We start from the raw sequence: 22,608 nt of genomic DNA on the forward strand, positions 1-22,608 counted from the left end.
TTTATTTTGTTCTTTCTAGTTCATATGTTGTGTAAAGTGATTTTAGGCTGTATATTCTTCCAGACTAAGTCAGATATACTGTTACAATTTGTCATGAACTTACAGTATGGGCTTAACATTAATAAATAAAGTTGAATAGAAAGTTGCATTAAGATGCAGCTTTTTTATGGTTTACCCTCAAGAAAATAGACATCCAGAAATAATTAACATACCCTATACAGTTTTAAAGGCATATAACACATTGAGATTCTTACAATTTCAGGGGCCGGACTGGAAAAATAAGAGTGCAGAGTCTGAAGATTGGATTGATTGCTCTCTCCAAAGGCCTGTTAGAAGAAAAATACAGATGTATGTAAGACTTTTCCTCCAGCAGTACTGTTTTTAGTAATAATAACAATTTATTGGATATTACTTTTGCTAGTAATAATGGTTCCCATTTTTTAAAAAACCTTGACTATGCATGTACTCGGCTAGACAAAGGGTATTGGTGCAAAGTGATGTGGATTTCTATGAAATAGAAAACTGATTTATAGGATCAAGATGTGAGGTGTCTTGATGGTGTAAGAACAGACTACAGATTATATCTCATTTAATTCTTAGAATGATTATCCCGTAATATAGGCATTGTGATGTCCATCTTCCAGCTGAAAAAAAAATAATGCTGGGGATGGGTTAAAAATCTAGTTAAGGCTTCAGAGACAGTAATTGTGGAGCTAGAATTAGATTGTAGATTTTTCTGACTATAAAGCTACAGCCTTTTCTATTTCCATATATTTCCAATGCTTAAGAAAATTGGGATGGACTACAACTGTTATAGTTACAGTGAGACAAATAATTGTATTTTATAGTGTGAAAAAATTAAAAGTAGTACATTTAAAAAAGTTTTTTGTTATATTTGTTTTTATTCAGCAAATAAGTCAGTGGTGACTTTTTTACTATCAGTTAATAAAGGTCAGCATCTTGGCATTTGGAAATGAACAGGCTTAGGAGCCAGAAGACCTGCCTTCAAATCTCAGCTCTACCACTTGGTGGCTGGGTGATTCCACTGAATACCAACAGCTAAGAGGTAGTAAGAATACTCCCATTTCACATTTCAGGAAGCTGAAACTTAGCAAATCTTCAACTGAAGAGTGAAATTAATAATTCTTGCTTTGAAAGTAATTACCTAAAATAGCAGTTGTTGAATAAATGGTAGTAAATACTGCTAAGTCTCCAAACTCTTAATTACTGTAAATTTTTTATTTAATTATATCAATAAAATATGAGTTACTTGATTATGTCTTGCATAGCCTCCTGTGATTCTGTACAGATACATCTAGCCATACTTTCGAGAGAGAGGGAAAGGGGGATATTTCATGAATGGGAGATACCACAGAAAGAGAATATTTGACCTCAACTTCTATAAATTTTAGTTTTGCATCTTCTCTGAATATGAATACATTTTAAAATACATTTATTTTCTGGGACAGCTGTGAGGTAGTTTGATTTTGAATTCCAGGGCTAGATCATGATGGCTTGTTCTTACACAGTTTGACAAGAATGCCAATGAAAAGAGATGTGGATATGTATGAAATGAAAAGCTGATTGTAGTATCAGGAGGTGAGGTGCCTTGATGGAGTCAGAACTCAGTAAACCATGCAGAAAAAATCTCTACCCAGACTTTTGCATGGTGGCACTTTATCTAGAATTTAAATTGTCTTCAGCATCATAATTGTCAAAAGATATCATTTTCAAAGCTAAAAATGTTGTTACTATAATGAGTGAGAAAGAAAAATGTTAATGAAATCATCAGTGTATCAGATTAGAACTGTGATTTGCTGTTTTCATGTGTTCCTGAAAGAATTTAGGGTTTGTTGAAAAGTTAGTTATGTCATGGGGCTCAACCTACTCTGAAAACAGTGTGAATACAACTGCAGAGTTTATCATGAATACTATTAAAATGTAATGGTGATCTATTTTTCTAGATCAACAATTCTTCCTCCTCCCTTTGTTTTTCAAGCTGATTATGAGAGTCAGCTAAGGCCAAAAGAGTTACAACATGGTGTCTGTAGGTTTAGAAGTGAAGCAAAGTGAAGTCGCTCAGTCATGTCCAACTCTTTGCGACCCCATGGACTGTAGCCTATCAGGCTCCTCCGTCCATGGGATTTTCCAGGCAAGAGTGCTGGAGTGGATTGCCATTTCCTTCTCCAGGGATCTTCCCTACCCAGGAATCGAACCCAAGTCTCCCACATTGCAGGCAGACGCTTTACTGTCTGAGCCACCAGGGAATCCCGTAGGTTTAGAGCAGAAACCAAATTCTATGCAATATAAAAAATCTCTTATCTACACACATACCTTCACATATACTTCTGAAATGTATAATCTTTCAAATGAGGAGGTATTTCAGCATACATGTACTCATACACTCGAACTACAGTGGACACACTTTCCACAAATATCAGTAAACTTAATACTCTGGATAATTCAACATTAAAGTTTCAGATTGTGGTAGGGGAAGAGGAAGCCCTGCAACGAAAACCTCTGATATTTAATTTAATCCATGAAGTATGCCATTTAGGGGGCTTCCCAGGTGGCACCAGTAGTAAAGAACCCACCTGTCAATGCAGGAGAGAGAAGAGACGTGGGTTCAATCCCTGGGTCAGGAAATCCCCTGGACAGGGGCATGGCAACCCACTCCAGTATTCTTGCCTGGAGAATCCCATGGACAGAGGAGCCTGGTGGGCTACAGTCCACGGGGTCACAAAGAGTTGGACACAACTGAAGCCACACGGCATGCATACACATGCCATTTAGAAATTAAATAAGGAATCTTCAGGTTGAAATCTTTAAATCTTTCTTGAGAGTATTGAGACTCAGAATATTCTGGGTTTTTTTGTTTGTTTTTTACTTTGAGGTCCTTAGCAACTCTCATTCCAGTTGTGATTTCCCCAGTGGTATCAGAACACTTTCTCATTATTATTTTCTTTGTTGGAATTAATATTCAGGACAATTTGTTCTCCAAACTCAGGGGCAGAGCTGCTCTTCTGGGTGAATTGGTATCCATCTGAACATTGATTTTGCAACGGTTCATGTCAGTGTGTCTACCCCGGTGACACCCTCTTTCTCTTGTGACTTCTTGGGAATGTCACTTGATTAGGTTCTAACAGCACCTTGGCCTTCCTGCTTAGAGCTCAGTGGTTTCCTGGCCTCATCAGAGCACATTTACAAAGATGCTTTCAAATGGCCTTTTGCATCTCTTTTTTGCTTACTTATGTTTAGATTGAGACTTTCCTGTGATCCATCCCCACATCCTGACACTCCTTGTTGTATCTGACTGTAACATCCAAATGTGAACTTCTCTAAGAATTCAGAAATATGTCGGAATGTTAGGAAATCATTTCTGTTTTGCGTGTGGTTTTACCTTACTAGTGGCATAGTAGTGTAGCTGTCTTCCTCAAAAGGGGAAAGGTGGGCAGGATGGATCTTGTTGAATATGGGCACTTCTCTCTAGAGATTATTATTATTACATGTATGCATCAACTCTGTATTGATTTCAGAGGCCTCATCCCAGGAACAGGTTTACTCTGAGAATCATAATAAGAATTCTGGGTCATATGGTAGTTTTATTCCTAGTTTTTTAAGGAGTCTTTGTACTGTCTTCCATAGTGGCTGTATCAGTTTACTTTCCCACCTACGGTGCAAGAGCATTCCCTTTTCTCCACACCCTCTCCACCCTATTATTTGTGGACTTTTTGATGATGGCCATTCTGATCGGTGTGTGATGATATCTCATTGTAGTTTTGATTTGCATTTCTCTAATAATGAGCAGTGTTGAGTATCTTTTCATGTGTGTTTTAACCATTGTATGTATTCTTTGGAGAAATGTCTGTTTAGGTCTTTTCCCCACTTTTTGATTGGGCTGTTTGTTTTTCTGATATTGACTTGTATGAGCTGCTTGTATATTTTAGAAAGTAATTCTTTGTCAGTTGTTTCATTTGCTATTGTTTTCTCCCATTCTGAGGGTTGTCTTTTTACCTTGTTTATGGTTTCCTTTGCTGGGCACAAGCTTTTAAGTTCTATTAGGTCCCGCTTGTTTATTTTTGTTTTTTTTTTTCCATTACTTTAGGAGGTGGATCATAGAGGATCTTGCTTTGATTTATGTCATCGAGTGTTGTACCTATGTTTTGCTCTAAGAGTTTTATAATTTATGATCTTACATTTAGGGCTTTAATCCATTTTGAGTTTATCTTTGTGTATGGTATTAGGAAGTGTTCTCATTTCATTCTTTTACATGTAGCTGTGCAGCTATGTTTCTCCAGCACCACTTATTAAAGAGGCTGATTCTTGCCTACTTTGTCAAAAATAAGGTGCCCATGGGTACGTGAGTTTATCTCTGGGCTTTCTATCTTGTTCCATTGGTCTATATATTTCTGTTTTTGTTCCAGTACCATACTGTCTTAATGACTGTAGCTTTGTAGCATAGTCTGAAATCAGGAAGATTGGTTCCTCCAGCTCCATTCTCCTTTCTCAAGATTGGCTATTTGGGGTCTTCTGTGTTTCCATATGAGTTGTGAAATTTTTTGTTCTAGTTCTGTGAGAAATGCCATTGGTAATTTGATAGGGATCATATTGAATCTGTAGGCTGCATTTGCTAGTATAGCCATTTTCACAGTATTAATTCTCCCCACTCAGGAGCATGAAATATCTGTCCATCTGTTTATGTTGTCTTTGATTTCTTTCATCAGTGTCTTATAGTCTTCTGTATACAGTTCTTTTGTCTCCTTAGGTAGGTTTATTTCTAAATATTTTTTTGTTGCAATTATGAATGGGATTGATTCCTTAACTTCTCTTTCTGATTTTTCATTGTTTTAGCATATAGAAGTGCGAGTGATTCCTCTGTATTGATTTTGTATCCTACAGCTTTGCTAAATTCACTGATTAGCTCTAGTAATTTTCTAATAGTATATTTAGGGTTTTCTATGTATTGTATCATGTCATCTGCAAACAGTGAGAGTTTCATGTTGATGTTTGGCAGAAACCAACACAATTCTGTAAAGCAATTATCTTTCAATTAAAAATAAATTAATTAAAAATAAGAACTCTGGATAAATAATTTTGGCTAGAATGGTCTTATTTTTAACAAATGAGAAGAAACAAGTAAACTCTAACCAAATCTAAGTGAACAAATGATAAAAATTAAATTTATTTTAATTGAATTTGCTTTCCCTATGTATGCTTTTAATTAAAGTCATATTTCATTATAATTACTCAGTGTCAATATCACTGAGCTTGGTTTATTTGCTTGAAAATTTACTGTTGACAGTGTTAAATCTAGCCTTATTCTCTTTAAAAAGGAGGGGAGGGCAGAGGAATGATACATTTTGATCTGATACTAATTTATCAGGTGTAATTTGAAAATGGTTTTTAGGATCCAAAAAATATTTACTCTCCTTTCTTCTATTCTTGGAAAACCTCATAAGAAAACCATTTAGAATCTGTACAATTTTGAATTTTTAGAACTTGAAAATTTCTTTCCAAAAAGCATTAGTTTCTATAATTAAGTGGATTGTTTTTATGTGAAATTTCTCCCTACTCCAAAATAACTTATTTAAGTATGCTAACTTTGTTGCTGGAAATATGGTAACAATTTTATTCTTCAAAATATTACAAGTGATGAAAAGAAGATAAGCCAATACTGGGAGGGAGAAAAGCTTTTATTTTACTGAATTAAAAATATTTTTAAACATTTTTAAATGATAGAAAAGCCTAAGAACTATGAAAGTATGTATTTTTCTTAAGTCCTTTACATTGGAATTAAGGTAGTTTGTTACATAAAGTGAAGTAAAACAAAAATAATTTTTATCACTAATAAGGAATGAGAGTCTGATTGGGCCTAAAAAAAAAAAAAAAAAAAAACCCTAAAAAAAAACAATTCCTTGCACTGTTCAATGTTTCTTTTGCAAAGCAGATGTGAGTCTAGAAACTTTAAAAGAAATTAAAATACCTATGTTTAATAAATACTGAATTTAGAAGTAAACACAAAAAGTTGATGAACAAATCTTTTAAAACTTAAAGATTTGCTACTTTAGCTACATTAATTCCTTTGACAAGTCATAAAGAAAACTTGGTTTTAGCTCTCTCTTTTTCAATAAGAAGGGAAACCTATTTGAGACCATTGAATGACTCCACGTGCATACACTGGCCATTTAAAAAGGAAATTTATATTTATTGGTCTGTTCATATATACTTATATACTACAGTAGATTGTTTTAGGAAACATGTGCTTAACCAGTTCCTGATTACAAACATACAGAATATCAAAGTTGTCAGAGTTCAGGAGACAAGTAATGTAATCCATGTCCCCATGAGTTTTTCTCAGTCTGCATCGTTCATCCCACACAACCAAAGGTATATTTTACTTAAAAGATCAGTATGGGAAGTTAACCCTTTCCTCTCTTCCTTGTAGATCTCTTTAAGGAAGTGGCAGGGCCCACGGAGATGTGTGACCAGAGACAGCTGGGCCTGTTACTGCACGATGCAATCCAGATCCCTCGGCAGCTGGGGGAGGTAGCAGCCTTTGGGGGCAGTAATATTGAGCCCAGCGTTCGCAGCTGCTTCCAACAGGTAAACGTTTTTGAAGGGTCGTTGGTGTATAGAGTGTGTGGGGAATGGTACTGAGGATGTTCTAAGAAATGAAACAGGGGTCTTGGGCTGGAACCAGGTGGTGGAAGACATTGGATACCATCCTAGGAAGTGTATATTTTAGTTCTTAAAGCACATTTGATTCAAGAAACAGCAGCCCATTCAAGGAGACTCACTGTCCCTCCATGGATCAAATCTCGAATCTTGACCGTGCACCACTAGGTTGCTATGATTAGGCCCTGCCTTTGCCCCAACTTTGTCTTGCACCACTGATCCCCTTGCTGTCTGTTGGCCAGTCATGCTGCTTTAGTTCCTTCATTCTGGTGCTAATCTCTTTGGACATGTGCCCTCTGTTCAGAATGTTCTTTACCGCCTACCCACAAACTCTCTTCTCATTGCTAATCCTTATTCAGATCTTCCCTTAAATCTCACATCCTCTGAAAAACCTCTGATTCCCCCAGATGAAGCTGTGTGTGCCTGCTATAATCACCTGAATCTCTTCTGCCTTCTTCACATGCTCATTAAAATTGATAATTACATACTGAATTATATAATTATCTGTTTAGTGATTTAGTGGGTTATTCTTCTGTATAAACCCAAGATCCATGAGGGCTTCCCTGGTGGTTCAGTGATAGAGAATCTACTTGCCAGTGCTGGAGGCACAAGTTTGATCCCTGGGTCAGCGAAGATCCCCTGGAGAAAGAAAATCCAACTCATTTTAGGATTCTAACCTAGAAAAACCCATGAACAGAAAAGCCTGGCAGGCTATAGTCCATGGGATCTCAAAGTGTCAGACACACTTAGCAAATGAACAACAACAAACCTCCATGAACAAGGGCTGTTTCTATCTTTTTACTGTTGTATCACTATCTACAGTGTCTTGAACATCATAGCTACTTAATAGTTGTTTATTAAATAAATGAATAAAATTGCCCTGAGCTCCTTATAGGCAGGATTTTTTAAAAATATTAAGATGTTGTCGAAATTGCATTGTTTCCTTTGAGACATATGTACAAAAGGAGAATGATGTACAAAATTTTATACTGATCTAAGTTACTGTTATTAAACAGGAGAAGCATGTTTGTTTCTTTTTGATGCCCACTGTATAGAAAAGCATTTTAGGAATGTTACTACTGATGTTATGCATATGCATAAAGCACAAGCTTGTAGATATTTTTCCATGGCACATCCAGTGATTTATCATTGCTGAGGAAAAAATGCCTACACCATCTCTTTAAGAAGAATTGATATTATGGGTTATTACATTTTATAATGGCTCCGTTTGTTGTTTTAGAGATAACAAAAAATACCAAATGAAAATTCTAAATATGATTCTCATATGTGCTGGTTCATAGAATGACCTTGACAACAGCAGGAGATGGATGTTGGTACAAATTAAACTTTGCACATGTGAAAATTACTTAGGATTCAAAAAGACACCAAGACATTTCATACAGTTTATCACAATACATTTGGAAATCCTGCAAAATATATTCACGGAAGAATTGATGCCTTCGAACTGTGGTGTTGGAGAAGACTCTTGAGAGTCCCTTGGACTGCAAGGAGATCCAACCAGTCCATTCTGAAGGAGATCAGCCCTGAGTGTTCTTTAGAAGGAATAATGCTGAAGCTGAAACTCCAGTACTTTGGCCACCTCATGCGAAGAGTTGACTCATTGGAAAAGACTCTGATGCTGGGAGGGATTGGGGGCAGGAGGAGAAGGGGACGACAGAGGATGAGATGGCTGAAACTGACTTCATGGACGTGAGTCTGAGTGAACTCCGAGAGTTGGTGATGGACAGGGAGGCCTGGCGTGCTGCGATTCATGGGGTCGCAAAGAGTCGGACACGACTGAGTGACTGAACTGAATGTGCTCCTGGTGTGATGTTATACCAGGACTGAAAAAGAACAGAGGAATAACAGTTTTTTGGGTCATGGATTCATTTATATGAAGTAAAATTTATAAAAATGACCGAAAAAATATATACAAATGTCTGATAGCGGTTTCTTCTACAGAAAAAGGAAAGTGAATGCTGTGGGGAGAGTGGCAAGTAAAAATTAGGTCTTCAACTTTATCTGTAATGTTTTGTTTCTATCACATAAAAACAATCAAAGAATTATAAGAAAAACTGGCAAACTGTAGAAATAATGGCTTTTATTTAGCATTTACAATGGCTTTCAAGTTTGGGAACTTATCAGTGAGTCTACTTTCTCAGTGTTTGCAGTCTTAGATGAATGAGTTTTATAGTTTTAAAGTATCTGTGTGAAGAGCACCTAGAATTGTATGCGTTTTGGGTTTTTTTTTTTTTTTTAATCTGAGTCTATTAAGATTTTGAGGTTTCTTTTCTTCTTCATATATGACATTTCTTCTTTTTCTCTTTTCCAATTCTAAAATTTTTTTCCTTGATGAACCTTAAATATTTTGTGATTTAAGTGACCTGGAAAGGGTTCTATAATTCTCCTTTTACTTCTATACAGATTTTCAGAAGAGTCTGAAGCAATAACAGTTGCTGCAATTTAAATTAGAGACATTTTCTTCACTTTTAACATACTTGTTTCTTGCCCAGAATAACAACAAGCCAGAGATAAGTGTGAAGGAGTTTATAGATTGGATGCGTCTGGAGCCACAGTCCATGGTTTGGCTGCCGGTTCTACATCGCGTGGCAGCAGCTGAGACTGCAAAACATCAGGCCAAATGCAACATCTGTAAAGAATGTCCCATTGTTGGATTCAGGTAGGGTGACCCACTCCCAGTGGTGTCAGGAGGCTGTTTCTCTTCCGTTTCTGTAGCTTCAGTGTTTGTCCATTATTCCTTCCCACTTGTTCCCACTTGTGGGGGTTTGCCTCCCAAAGAAATGGTGTGCTTGATACATACCATCTACCTGAAAATACCATTCCCTCGAATAGCCGGGACACGAAGCTTATTTTTTTTATAGTTCTTATTTATACTGTTTGGCTCCAGAACCAGAGATCTTTCTGAATTCCTGTTTCCATAGGTCAGAGAAGTGTTCATGCATAATATTTTGCCTGACTCTTTATGTATATATGACCCTGATGGAATTTGGTGATGTTCTAAGACCTCTGAGATCAAACCTGATAAACAAGAAGTAGCATTTAAATACTAACTGAGAAGTAATCAGATTACTTCATGTTACTTCTGCCAAGTTTGACATGATGGAGATTAAGCCAACTTTCACACAAGGAGTCTTTGTCAGGAAATTTTGAGATTCAGTTTTTATTGATGGTAAAGGTGGTATTTTAAATTTTGATGTGTCAAGCTAATAAACATAACTCTTTTCTTTGTCATTTTGCATTCACATTCAAACATTATAGAAAATCTTTTGACATGGGTATTTGTCATCTCATTATGTTGAAACAGATGAAAACACGATTTAGAGATTTCAACTACAAAAATTTGCCTTCTCCCCTCACTTAGGAGACGGTTTCCTTAATTTCGTTTGTGAAATTTAAGATTCTTTCTGTCCTAATTTGGAGCTAAAATACTACAACAGCAAATTCTACATTTCTGGCCAATATAACTTTTATTTTCATTGTGATTCAGATGAGTGAAATTCCTTACCACACATGTTTTAGACTATATAATAAGTTTACAAAGACTTTTCTTTTCTTCTCTCTAGGTATAGAAGCCTGAAGCATTTTAACTATGATGTTTGCCAGAGTTGCTTTTTTTCGGGTCGAACAGCAAAAGGTCACAAATTGCATTACCCAATGGTGGAATATTGTATACCTGTGAGTACTGAACCATTGTTTGCTTATTTTTTTTTAACATACTGCTTTTTCATTAATTAGTGTCTAATATTATTCAGTTTTAATATAGTCTGAAAAAAAGTCCTTTTCGAAATTGCTTAACCATATTTTTTTGTTGTTTTCTTTTAGGCAAATACATCTGTGTTGAAATTTTTAGCACAGAATAATTATACTTTTTTTTTCAGAAAAATTAACTTATTAAATTTTATTTACATCTATGTTTTGATTTTGAACTTAACATTCTTAGTAGCAAACTCTTTTAAGAGCTCACACTGACCTACATTGAAAACAATACTGTGATGAGAAGTTGTTTTGTTAGACATATTTAAAATAATTTACATGATTAAACATTGTATTTACATTAACAAAATGTAGAAAACTGGAGAAAGGAAAAAAGTCATAAATCTAGCTGCTGAATAAAATAGCTTGCAATATTCTTCTATATCTCTGATTTTAAGATTTTATTTATTTTCATATTTCTGTAATTTTGATACTGCCTTTTTCACTGAACATCTTATATAATAAGCATTCCCACATATTGTCATGCAGTATAATTTTTCCTAGTTACAGAATATGGGAGTGAATTATTATAATTTATTTTACCATTCCATTAGGTTTCAACATTTAGTTTGTTTTCAATTTTCTGATATTATAAGCTACATTCATAAACATCATTGTGAAAATAACTTTCCACATATTACATAAATTACATTTATGTAGAATAAAGCACTTAGAAGTAGATGATCTGAGTCAGTGGCCAAAATACTTCATGTCAAGTTATTTTCCAGAAGAGGTTTATACAACTTTACATTGGGCTTCCCTGGTGGCTCAGACGGTAAAGAATCTGCCTGCAGCGTGGGAGACCCACGTTCAATTCCTAGGTTGGGAAGATCTCCTGGAGAAAGGCATGGCAACCCACTCCAGTATTCTTGCCTGGGGAATCCCATGATAGAGGAGCCTGGTGGGTCCATGGAGTCACCAAGAGTCAGACACAACTGAGCAGCTAATCCGTTCACCACTTTACGTCGTTATAACACTTTGTTAGTGCTTTGCTAGTATTAGATACTGATTCCTGTTGTTCCTTTGATCTAAAATATTTTTTTCGGACGTAATCTTCTTTTTCTGTCAATAACTATTTCTCAGCTTCTTTCCAAATAGTGAACCAAAATTTATTCGTAGAGCTGTACATTTTCTTTGGCTTAGGGAATTGAGTTACTTTTTGGGTCATAAATTGACAGAAAGGCAGCAATACTTATAAAATACACACACATAAATCTCACTCACATTCTTAGGTATCTTATGTCAAATAAATAGGTACCATATATGTGGAGAAAAGTCTCTAGAATGTTGCTGAATTATAATAGATGGAATGCAGTGCATAATAACTTTAGGAAAAAAATGCCAAGAAAATCTGTGAAGCACCATTTATTACTATGATTAGCATGCTCATAAGCTCAACAAATAAATATTGAGGACTTGCCATGTGTCAGATGCTAATTTAGGCTCTGATAATTCATCAGTGTACTCCCAAGATAGACAAGATCACTGACTCTCCTACTCCTTTCTGTTCAGGAGGAGGAGATATGTGACAGAGAACAAGGAAACAAATAAATGAGATCATTGCAGATTGCAGTAAGTGCCTCGAAAGAAATAAATGGATAATGAGGTAGAAGATTAGAAGAGGCACTTTAGGTAAAGAAATCACAGACGGTCTTTTGGAGAAATTAACGTTTTATTTGAGCTTGAAGGATGAGAAAGAATCGGATGTGTAAAAAACTGGTATCGAAGGGTATTTTGGAAAGAGGTTGGCATGACTGGAGCATAGAAGAAAATGGACTGTATTATTGCCCAAGGGGAGTGTGGTATGTAGCCCTGGCTATTTGAAGTGCCCAGAGCAAAGTAAACATGTGGGGCCCCTTGCTAAAAATTCGCTAAGACTTTCAAGATGGTAACAGTAGATCATCAAGCCAAGCTCAGGGAGACTCTGAGTGTGAACCCTTTTGTAGCTGCACAGGTCACACCACCGCAGAGCTGGCCCTGGGTTTAGGAAGGAGGTGAGAACAGAAAGGCTAGGAACAGAAAGAAACTCTGTGAGTTTCACAAAGAGTGAATTTCTCCCTTCACAAAAGAGAGAATGAGAAAGGTAAGAGATGAGATTACAGAGAAATGCAGTTATCAGGCTGTGCAGACCCTGCTGGTCACTACAAGGTATCTGGATTGAGGTGAAATATATATTGAAGGACTTACCTGGTGGCTCAGCTGGTAAAGAATCCACCTGCAATGCAGGAGACCCCAGTTCAATTCCTGGGTTGGGAAGATCTTCTGAAGAAGGGATAGGCTACCCAACCTAGTATTCTTGGGTTTCCTTTGTGGCTCAGATGGTAAAGAATCTGCCTGCAATGTGGGAGACCTGGGTTCAATTCCTGAGTTGGGACGATCCCCTGGAGGAGAGCATGACAACCCACTCCAGTATTCTTGCCTGGGGAATTCCATGAACAGAGTAGTCTGGAGGGCTACAGTCCATAGGATCACAAACAGTTGGACATGACTGAAGCAGCTAAGCGCAGTACAACACATATATTGAAATTTGCATAATTATAGCTAGAAATTTAGGAAACTGATTATAAAGAACTAATGTCAACATGGGAAAAATCATAAAGTAAATATACATTAAAGATGTATAAAAGTGACTACACATTTTAAGATGTATAAAGTCAGTAGACAGCATTTTGAAAAGCAGAGACGTTACTTTGCCAACAAAGATCTGTATAGTCAAAGCTGTAGTTTTTCCTGTAGTCATGTATGGATGTGAGAGTTGGACCATAAAGAAGGCTGAGCATGGAAGAATTGATGCTTTTGAACTGTAGTGTTGGAGAAGACTCTTGAGAGTCCCTTGGATGGCAAGGAAATCAAACCAATCAATCCAAAAGGAAATCAGTCCTGATTTGGAAGCACTGATGCTGAAGCTGAAGCTCCAGTACTGGGCCACCTGATGCAAAGAGCTGACTCATTATAAAAGACCCTGATACTGGGAAAGACTGAAGGCAGGAGGAGAAGGGGATGAGAGAGGATGAGACAGTTGGATGGGATCAACTCAATGGACATGAATTTGATCAAGTTCCAGGTGATGGTGAAGGACAGGGAAGCCTGGGGTGCTACAGTCCATGGGGTTGCAAAGAGTCGGACACAACTGATTGACTGAACAACAACAAAGTCAGTAAGGCTTCCCCAGTGGCTCGGCAGTAAAAAATCTGCCTGCCAACTCAGGAGACCCAGGTTCGATCCCTGGGTTGGGAAGTTCCCCTGGAGAAGGAAATGGCAACCCCCTCTGGTATTCTTGCCTGGAGAATCCCATTGACAGAGGATCCTGGGGGCTACATTCCATGGAGTCACAAAAGAGTCAGACATGACTTAGAGACTAAAGAACAACAATGAATTCAGTAAAAGTGTTTAAAATTACTATTTTTCTTGGCCTTCATAATGATTCATAATAATAATTCATAATGATTTTGAGAAACACCCACAGTTTGAAATCTATGGCTCTTCAGCATCAATCTGTGGTCAGTGGGGTGAGCTTGAGAACCACGGATACAGTGATGAATTTTACTCTCTGGCTATCATTTTAGGATAAAATCTAAGTTACCCAAAGCTCTTCTTGTTACCTTGTCTTTGCAAAATCACTGTTATTATGCCTAAGAGTACAGCTTGCCCTGCATTGTATAGGATGGCTTCCTTTTCGAAGATGTGTTCTGGGAGGGTTTTTTGCCCCTTTCTGAAGTTTGCATAGCAATATTAATCAGCAACCTACTCATCAGTCACCTCTTAGGGCAGGTTATTCTCTACATTTGACCCCACAACTTTTGATAAAATGGCTAAAAATATATATAAATTGAATCTTTAAAAGACATACTATTAAATTCAAATAGTAATGAATTATTTGATTTAACTGCTTTCCAAAATTTCTTTTTCTTTCAGTGAGCTTTATTCATTTATGGTATATTCATCTTTTATCCAGTGTTCTGTCAACTCATCTGATGTCTGCCTTATAAAATGAACTCAAATGTGAATTTTTCAATACAGTCATAGTAAGCACCACTTAAATGTTAAATGGATTAGACCTTTCTGTATAAATCCTGATGTTGGCATTTCTTATAGTGCATCTCCGCTTATAGTTAGGAAAATACCCTAGTCATATTACTGACTTGATTTCTTTCCCATTCAAGTTTGTTTTTCAGCTGAATCTGAATGCTTCTGTTGGTAAAAGCTTTCCAAAGCTTATAAGCCTTATTTTAAACCCTCAAAGCTCAAAAAATATTTTTTTCAAATGTATCTTGAAAAACACTGTATTACCTATCTATTGTCTTTAGGTGTAGAATGACTAATAGTGTATGAATTAACTATCCTAATTTATGAAGATATTTTATGAAATTGATAGTAAAGCATTTATCTACAGAAATGAAATAAAATTTTTCTTTTGCTAGGAAATGACTTTTTAAAACTCTTATTTCCTCTCCACCATTCTATAATCCAGATTTGTACATTTAAAATTCTTTCATGAGGCCCCAAAAGAGTTCATCTAAAACAGACAGTATGACATAAACTATATTTAATGCTTGTTACCATTATTTCTCCATTCATTTGAAAATCCCACTTTTTCATGAAAACAGCATGACTCTTATTTTGTGTGTGCAATCTTCCCAAATATTTTTGCCTTTGCTCAACAAAACAGGTCATTCTGTGGTTTTGACCACTAGCCTCTGCTTTACCATTTGGTATTTGATTCTGTGTTACCTTGCATTGTTTTCTCTGTTGGTGTTTTTGCCTCTTCAACTATCTTTTTCTCTCCTTGGGACAAGGATGACTCATACCTTTCCTAATATGCATGGTTAATTCTGGTACACAAAAACTGAATGTGCTCATACCTGATATTATAAATACTATTTATGGAGTATTAAAGCTGGAAAGAGTCTAAGAAAATACCTAAGTCATCCTCATTTTTTAAAAAAGACTAAGTCTTAGAGAAAGTAAGTGATTTGTTTAAAGTCAGTGGCATGGATTTAGTGATTTATCTACATTTGGGAAATATATATACAGTTTAGCTCATTAACAGTGTTTTATGTATGCTTGCTGGGAATATTGTATTTGTTGAGTATACCAGGCATTTTACTTGTTACTAGAGATATAGAAAAAAAATAACAAAAGAGAGAAAAAAGGCTTTTATGTAGATAAATTCAACAGGGCTATATATAATGTTTTTTTAAGCTTATGGACTAAGATAATACTCACATATTTTTCTTGTTACCTGTGTACTGTATGTTTGAATTCTGGATTAACATTTATTTTTTAAAATAGTTACATTTTATATGCAAGATACTCAAATTTTAAGTTTTTTGTTTATTGCAATGAGTTAATGATCATTTAATTTCACAGTGAAAATTACCATAATTTGATTTTTTAAAGGGTCTATGTTCTCTGTTGTAAGTAACTAAATTTAATTCCAATTAGAAATATTTTTACGTTAGGACATACAGTAGATAGTTCTTTAAATTAGAGAGGGGGATGATGTATTTCATGTATGATTTATAAGAGTTCATGCAATAACTGACAGTGAGAGAAGCTGGATAGTTAAACATGAATGAGAAAGCAAAACATTTGGAAACGCTACTGGAGGCAAGCATGAGTCACCAAGAGATGAGTAAATTGCTCCATTGCTGCAGAGTGCAGCTGAGGTTGGTTGGCAAGGATTTGCAGTCTGTGATTCCATCATTGCTTAGTGAGTTTGGAATGAAAAGATGGTAGGTAGAATTGAAGGCCAAGGCAGGGCGTGATTCAAAGGTGTTAATGATACTAGAATTGATTTGGGCTACAAGACTATGGTTTTTCCAGTGGTCATGTATGTGTGTGAGAGTTGGGCTGTGAAGAAAGCTGAGTGCCAAAGAATTGATGCTCTTGAACTGTGGTGTTGGAGAAGACTCTTGAGAGTCCCTTGGACTGCAAGGAGATCCAACCAGTTCATTCTAAAGGAGATCAGCCTTGGGTGTTCTTTGGAAGGAATGATGCTAAAGCTGAAACTCCAGTACTTTGGCCACCGCATGCGAAGAGTTGACTCACTGGAAAAGACTGATGCTGGGAGGGATTGGGGGCAGGAGGAGAAGGGGACAACAGAGGATGAGATGGCTGGATGGCATCACTGACTCGATGGACGTGAGTTTGAGTGAACTCCGGGAGTTGGTGATGGACAGGGAGGCCTGGTGTGCTGCAATTCATGGGGTCACAAAAAGTCGGACACAACTGAGCGACTGAATTGAACTGAACCTCATGTTGAAGAAACCAAAGGGGTTTGGAGGCTCTAGATCAAGATAATGGGGGCAAGAAGTAGGAGCAAGAGCCTGAAGGTTTGAGTTACTGAAAGGTTTTTTTTGAATTTTTTTGAATTAAAAATTCAAATTTGAAAGATGTTTTAAGTTAGAATGAAGCCCAAGGTGGGGCCAGCCCCCAGTGTATGATAGAGGTGCAATATAGGAGGTTTTAGAGATGAGATGGCATTTAGAAGATCATAAGTATGTCTCTAGAAAGAAGTGACTGATGATAGCTGCAATTGGCCAAGAGCAGTCAAAGGGGAGCAGATAGGCATATTGGTCATAGATACTAAGGCTGAGGCTAAGGGGGAAATGGCACAGACCTCCTTTATTCTTGTTCTTTGATTCTATAGTCCGTGATGGAAAGGATTGTAGGGGAGATGGTATTGTCATGGGAGCATCAGTATTCACTGAAAGAGGAAGGTTGAATTGCAGTTATGAACAAGATGTAGGGGAATGTGTTCATAAGTAAAACACAGCATCCACACTAACAGCTAAAAGGGAAAAAATAAATAAAAGATTAATAGAGGCTGTGTGCGTCTGTGGATGGGGGCCTGATCCACATTGCGAAAGTGGGGAAAGTGAACAGAGTGCTTACTCATGGGTAAATACGGACATCAGGAACTGAAGCGGTAGCCCAGATTGGAAGATGTTTTGAGAGTCATGTTAGCTCAGGGAAAAGGGATGAGATATTTGTAAAATTTTATTTCTAGCAAAGTCAGCAACATCAGCTACTTCCAGCATTCAAATTGTTGGGAGTGGAATCAAGGCAAAATTCTCCCTTACATGCTGGGTTTGCACAGGACTAGTCTGTTCTGATAGCCATGTTGAGTTCCTGGTGAGAAGAGAAGAAGATAGGTAACAGTCTATTAAAAGTTAGCAACACTTAGAACAGACTTTTATTGCATTTTTTTAGAAAGTGTATGTTACTTTTAAAGAAATAGATTCAAGAATATTCTTCTCACTATTGGTTAACACATGGGGGAAAATAAAATTTCATATTTTTAGTGTTTTTAGAGGTATAGAAAAATCAGTTTCCTTCTGAAAAAAACAGAAAAAGTTTTATTTTTAAAGCTAAAAGTGAAATCACTCCTTTTTTTACAAACAATATGTCACTGGCAAGAAACAAAAAGAACAAAGGAAAAAAACTAGGCATAGTTGTTTTGTTGACCCCTCCCTACTCCTGCCAACATCAATGTATTCATAGGGCTATAAACATCAAATATAGAACATGCAGATTCATTCTTGGGAAAGCTCTCCACTGAGTTAGTGTAGTTTGTTTCTGGCAGTCTTACTTCTTCGGATGAGACTTGGGACATTGCCAATATGCTAAAAACGCAGCATCATTGCTATTTCTCTGACCTCAGCATCCTAAGTGGTTTTTTAGTTCTTGCCCAGTCTACATTGTTATCCCAGTAAGTTGAGTGCATTTAGATTGCGTTGTTCACTTTTAAGGTGACATTTGAACAAAATCTATTGTTTGGATGACTCATTTACTCTACTTACTCTTGACCCCTTGATGATTTTTTTAATGCTAATATTTTGGTTTCATGTTTTTCCATTAGAACTGAGAATGCTCTGAAGCTTGTCTTACTAATTTCATCCTACCTATAGAATTCAGTGTCTGAATTCTTGTTGAATATCATTGTTGAAATCACTGAAACTTAAAGCAAAACTGAGAGGTTGTTTTTCATTCTTTAAAAAACTATTAGAATGTCTTTAAGATTAGCCCTATGATAATGCAGTGTGCTTTTTACACTTTGCATCTGTCATTTGAGACTATTGACTATATATTTAAGAAGTAAATGTTGCTAATGAGAATCTTGTTCAACAGTGGTTTTTGTACTTGTGCGTGGCCTAAATAGTATTATTTAATTATTCTAGTCATGTGCCAAAGATCATATTGTTTCTTACGTAACTTTGATTTTCCTCCTTGTTCTAGCCTGTTTTCCTCTGCCTATAACTTATGCATATATGTAGTTAAGTTAAAAATATGATGTTGGGAGCATTTGGTAAAGAATTAGATAATACTGCTATCCCAAGTTATGAATTGACCAAAGAAATTTTTAGAAGATTTAAAATGAATATAGTTTTGTTTTTTGAAATAGAATTCAAGAGTTAAAAATGATCTCATGCCAGCTTACACAGGAGTTTTGGGGGTTTTGGTAGAGAGTTACTGCAGGCTGCCTTTTATAATTCAGCAACACATTTTAAATAATTGATTTGTACTAGTTGGTAGGGACCAAGTCAAGAACTAATTACTTGTTATTATCCAAATAAGTTTTCATTATTATCTCACTGCTACTTAGTAGCAGCACAGTAGTGAAAGAAAACCTAAGTACCCACTTGTCTATGTAGGTTCAATTTTAAAATGTTTTTCACAGTGACTCACCTTCCTTAGATTTCCAAAAATGACAGTTTGAATGAAAGTCCTTGTTTGAATAAGTGAGTTCTCACATAATTGTTACAAATCAATCCAGAAGGATTCGGGGGAGATGGTGGTAGCAGTGGCTTCAGAGTTTTTCAGCCTATTTGCCTCTGCCATTTTCTTCCCATTAGTAAAGCAGTGACATAAAAAGAGACACAGCAGGTAGACAGCAGTACCAAACCTCTGGATAATATTTACGACAAAACTAGGTAGTGAGATATCCCCAAAATAAACCTAGGTGGTAACAAGCCATACCAGTCACAAAACTTGCAAGATATTGTTGGGGAGGAAAAAAAATTTACCTCTTCCTTTTCTAGATTCTTCTGGCTGATCTAATAATTAAATTGACACGAGATAGATTAACAGAAGAAAATCTAACGTTAATTTTGTGCATATGAGAGACTCAAAGAAGTGACCAAAGCAGGCAGCTTCTGTACCTTTAAGACAAGCAAACACCAGCAAAATAACTTTGTGAAGAACTGATAATGCGAGGAAATTTAGGCTTGGGTACCATTTAGTGAAGCATCTAAGCAGATGGTTTACACAGCTTTCTTGGCCTTGAAGTCCCTCTTTCCATTGATAAGGATGTCTCTGTCCCTCCTGCTATAGGGAGACTACCTTTTACATGGGAGATGACTTCCCGCTTTCAGGGGGCAAAGACGAGGATCAGAGTGTTCTTCTAGCACTAGCTGTTTTCAAGTCACTTTAACAACTGATTGGTATGCCCCTTTGTCATATTTGGGGTAATAGAACTCAGGAAAAAACTAGAAATAAAAGAAAAATAATTTTGAAAGTTAAAACTAATTAATTTCAGTCTTAAAAAACAGAGCACATAAATACCATAAAAAAAATAGAAGGTGAATAAGAGGCGAACTTTAAAGCTCAAAGAAAAGTTAATAGAGACACAGAGGTAGAGAACAAATTTTAAGGATACCAAGGGGAAAGCAGTGGTGGAGGGGGTTGAATTGGGAGATTGGGATTGACACATATTGTTGATACTGTGTATAAAACATAACTAATGAGAATATACTGTATAGCAAAAAAAAAACTTCAAAGAGAAGTAAAGAAAGCAACATAAAGGATCAAGAGAAAAATATTGAAGACAGTCATAAAAAAAAAGAAAAAATGGAAAATATGGACAATATGAGTCCATGAAGAAAAAACCCAAAGTAGAACAAGCACTATTAATAAAAATGCCAGAAAATAAGGAAAACTAATCAATTCTACTTCCAAAATTATTTTATAGAGAAAAATCTTTCCATTCTCCAAAAAAAAAAAAAAGGAAAAAGTGAATCTCTATACTGAAAAAGTGTATTATGCCTGAGCTCTCCAACACTATGGAATATCCTGGTATATACCTGGAATATACTTGTCTTTGAAGTAAAACAAAGTCTTTTTGGTCATTTAAACAAACAAAAAAAAAACTGAATTAGAAAAGAAAGAAAATTAAATAACCATCAGACTTTTCGATACCAATGCTTTATACAAATGAAAATGCAGGAACATACTTAAGAAACTCAAGGGAAAAATATATGAGCCAAGGATTTTATATCTAGAAAAACCAACTTTCTAGTAACTAGCAAAGAACACAGGAAGTCTGTCATCAACATGTAAGAACTCAGGTAATATTGGCCCTATGAACACTTCTTGGGGAATTTTTGAGAGGCTAGACTTGAGATAACTTAAGTAACTAGAGAAATAACATCCTAGGGACTGATGGATTAACAACATTAAATACATTGTTACAGACAGCAAAGAGTCTGCCTGCAAAGCATGGGACCTGAGTTTGTTCCCTGGGTCAGGACGATCCTCTGGAGAAGGGAATGGCTACCCACTCCAGTATTCTTGCCTGGAGAATTCCACGGACTGAGGAGCCTGACGGGCTACAGTCTATAGGGTCATAAAGAATTGGACACGATTGAGCGATTAACATATACACAGCTTAGTAGAACTTAAACAGGACAACCAGGAAGAGGCCCCCTACAGGCCAAAGTTGGGACAGTTTGAGCTTCAGTAATGAAAATATAGTTAACCCTGTAACAGCTCAGGGATTCGGAGTACCAACCCTCCGAACAGTGGAAAATCCATTACAGTGGGTCCTCCTTATTCATAGTTTGTGTAGTGCTATTGTGCATATTCAGTGAAAAAAATAGTATACGAGTGGACCCACGTATTTCAAACCCATGTTGTGCAAGGGTCAACTGTAATTGACCCTTTCATCAATAGATGAAAACTCATAAATATATTAATCTATGAATTCATAATGATATTTTGAAACAATTTAAAAATTGGTCATCTTTGGAAGATGATACAAAACCAGTCCATTACAGAGCAAAGTGGTCAATAAAAGAGAAAAATCAAACATGTAATCTTGCCTTTCTTGAACTGTACTACTGAGCAACTAAACAGATGGGGAGGATGTCTTTCATTTTTTAAACTATAAATGAATGATAGAATATCACCGTTTAAAAGTCCTCATTGGATGGATATAGGAATTTAGCATGAAAGGTGCTAGGAAGTACATGATAGATATGACCAGACATCACATGTCTCCTATAATCCTATGAAACACCACCAGTAATCTTGCCAGAAGTGCAAACCTGAGTCTCAGGTATTCTCTGGATCCCGCCGCCAATTTGAAGAAGCATGCTAAACTGCAACAAAAATGTGCAGCCAGCAAAATCTAGACAATAGAAAACGCTACTGGTCGAATTGCCTGGCTTTCCAACAGATAAGTTGTAAGAAAATAGACAGTATGAAGAAGAAATCTGGTAGATTGAAAGTGACTTTAAATATATCATATTTTTTTTAATGAGCTGAACTAAACTATAGGATCTAAGGACAGACACTGGAGTGATAAAACTACTTTTAAAACACAAGGAAATTACTGTTACAAAAATGAGGATGATGGTTTTATGGAGGAGGGAGGGGTTATAACTGGAACAAGTCTTCTGGAATGTCCAACAAAGTTCAATTTCCTGACTTGATGGTATTTACCATATAATTTATTTTATTAAACCATATGTCTGCTGTATAGAGTTTTATATATGTCTTTTATTTTGCCATAAAAAGGATTAAAAATAAATTGATCCAGTACCAGACATTTTAAGACTGATTATCTCTGGGTGATAGAGGAACTGGTAATTTTAATGTTTCTTTTTTCTCTTTCAGGTGTATTTTTTTCTAATTGTACTTCCACTGAACATTTCTTAGATATGCAATTTAAAATTAGAAAGTGACATTTTAATATAAATTTTGTAAAAATCAGCCACAGGGTATCTTGGTAGGACTTTATTTAAATTAAAGGGCAAATTCAGAATATTATAATAGTTTAATCAATGGCTGTGACTTCTTTTTCTTACAAAACTTAAAACTGTTTAGTTTTTCTTAGAGATGACACAGTGCCAGTCTGGTGAACAGACGTAGGTTTGC

General features: G+C 36.2%; 1 protein-coding gene across 1 annotated transcript in view; it reads left to right on the forward strand.

Moving 5' to 3' along the window:
- Positions 1–22,608, forward strand: part of UTRN (utrophin) — a 556,038-nt gene that overhangs the window by 494,093 nt on the left and 39,337 nt on the right. Inside the window, 4 exon segments of the mRNA XM_070376815.1 lie at positions 263–348; positions 6,446–6,603; positions 9,189–9,355; positions 10,260–10,371. Coding sequence (XP_070232916.1) covers positions 263–348; positions 6,446–6,603; positions 9,189–9,355; positions 10,260–10,371 — 523 coding nt within the window.

The sequence above is a fragment of the Bos mutus genome, chromosome 9, assembly GCF_027580195.1.
Source record: "Bos mutus isolate GX-2022 chromosome 9, NWIPB_WYAK_1.1, whole genome shotgun sequence".
Classification (NCBI taxonomy): Eukaryota; Metazoa; Chordata; class Mammalia; order Artiodactyla; family Bovidae; genus Bos; species Bos mutus.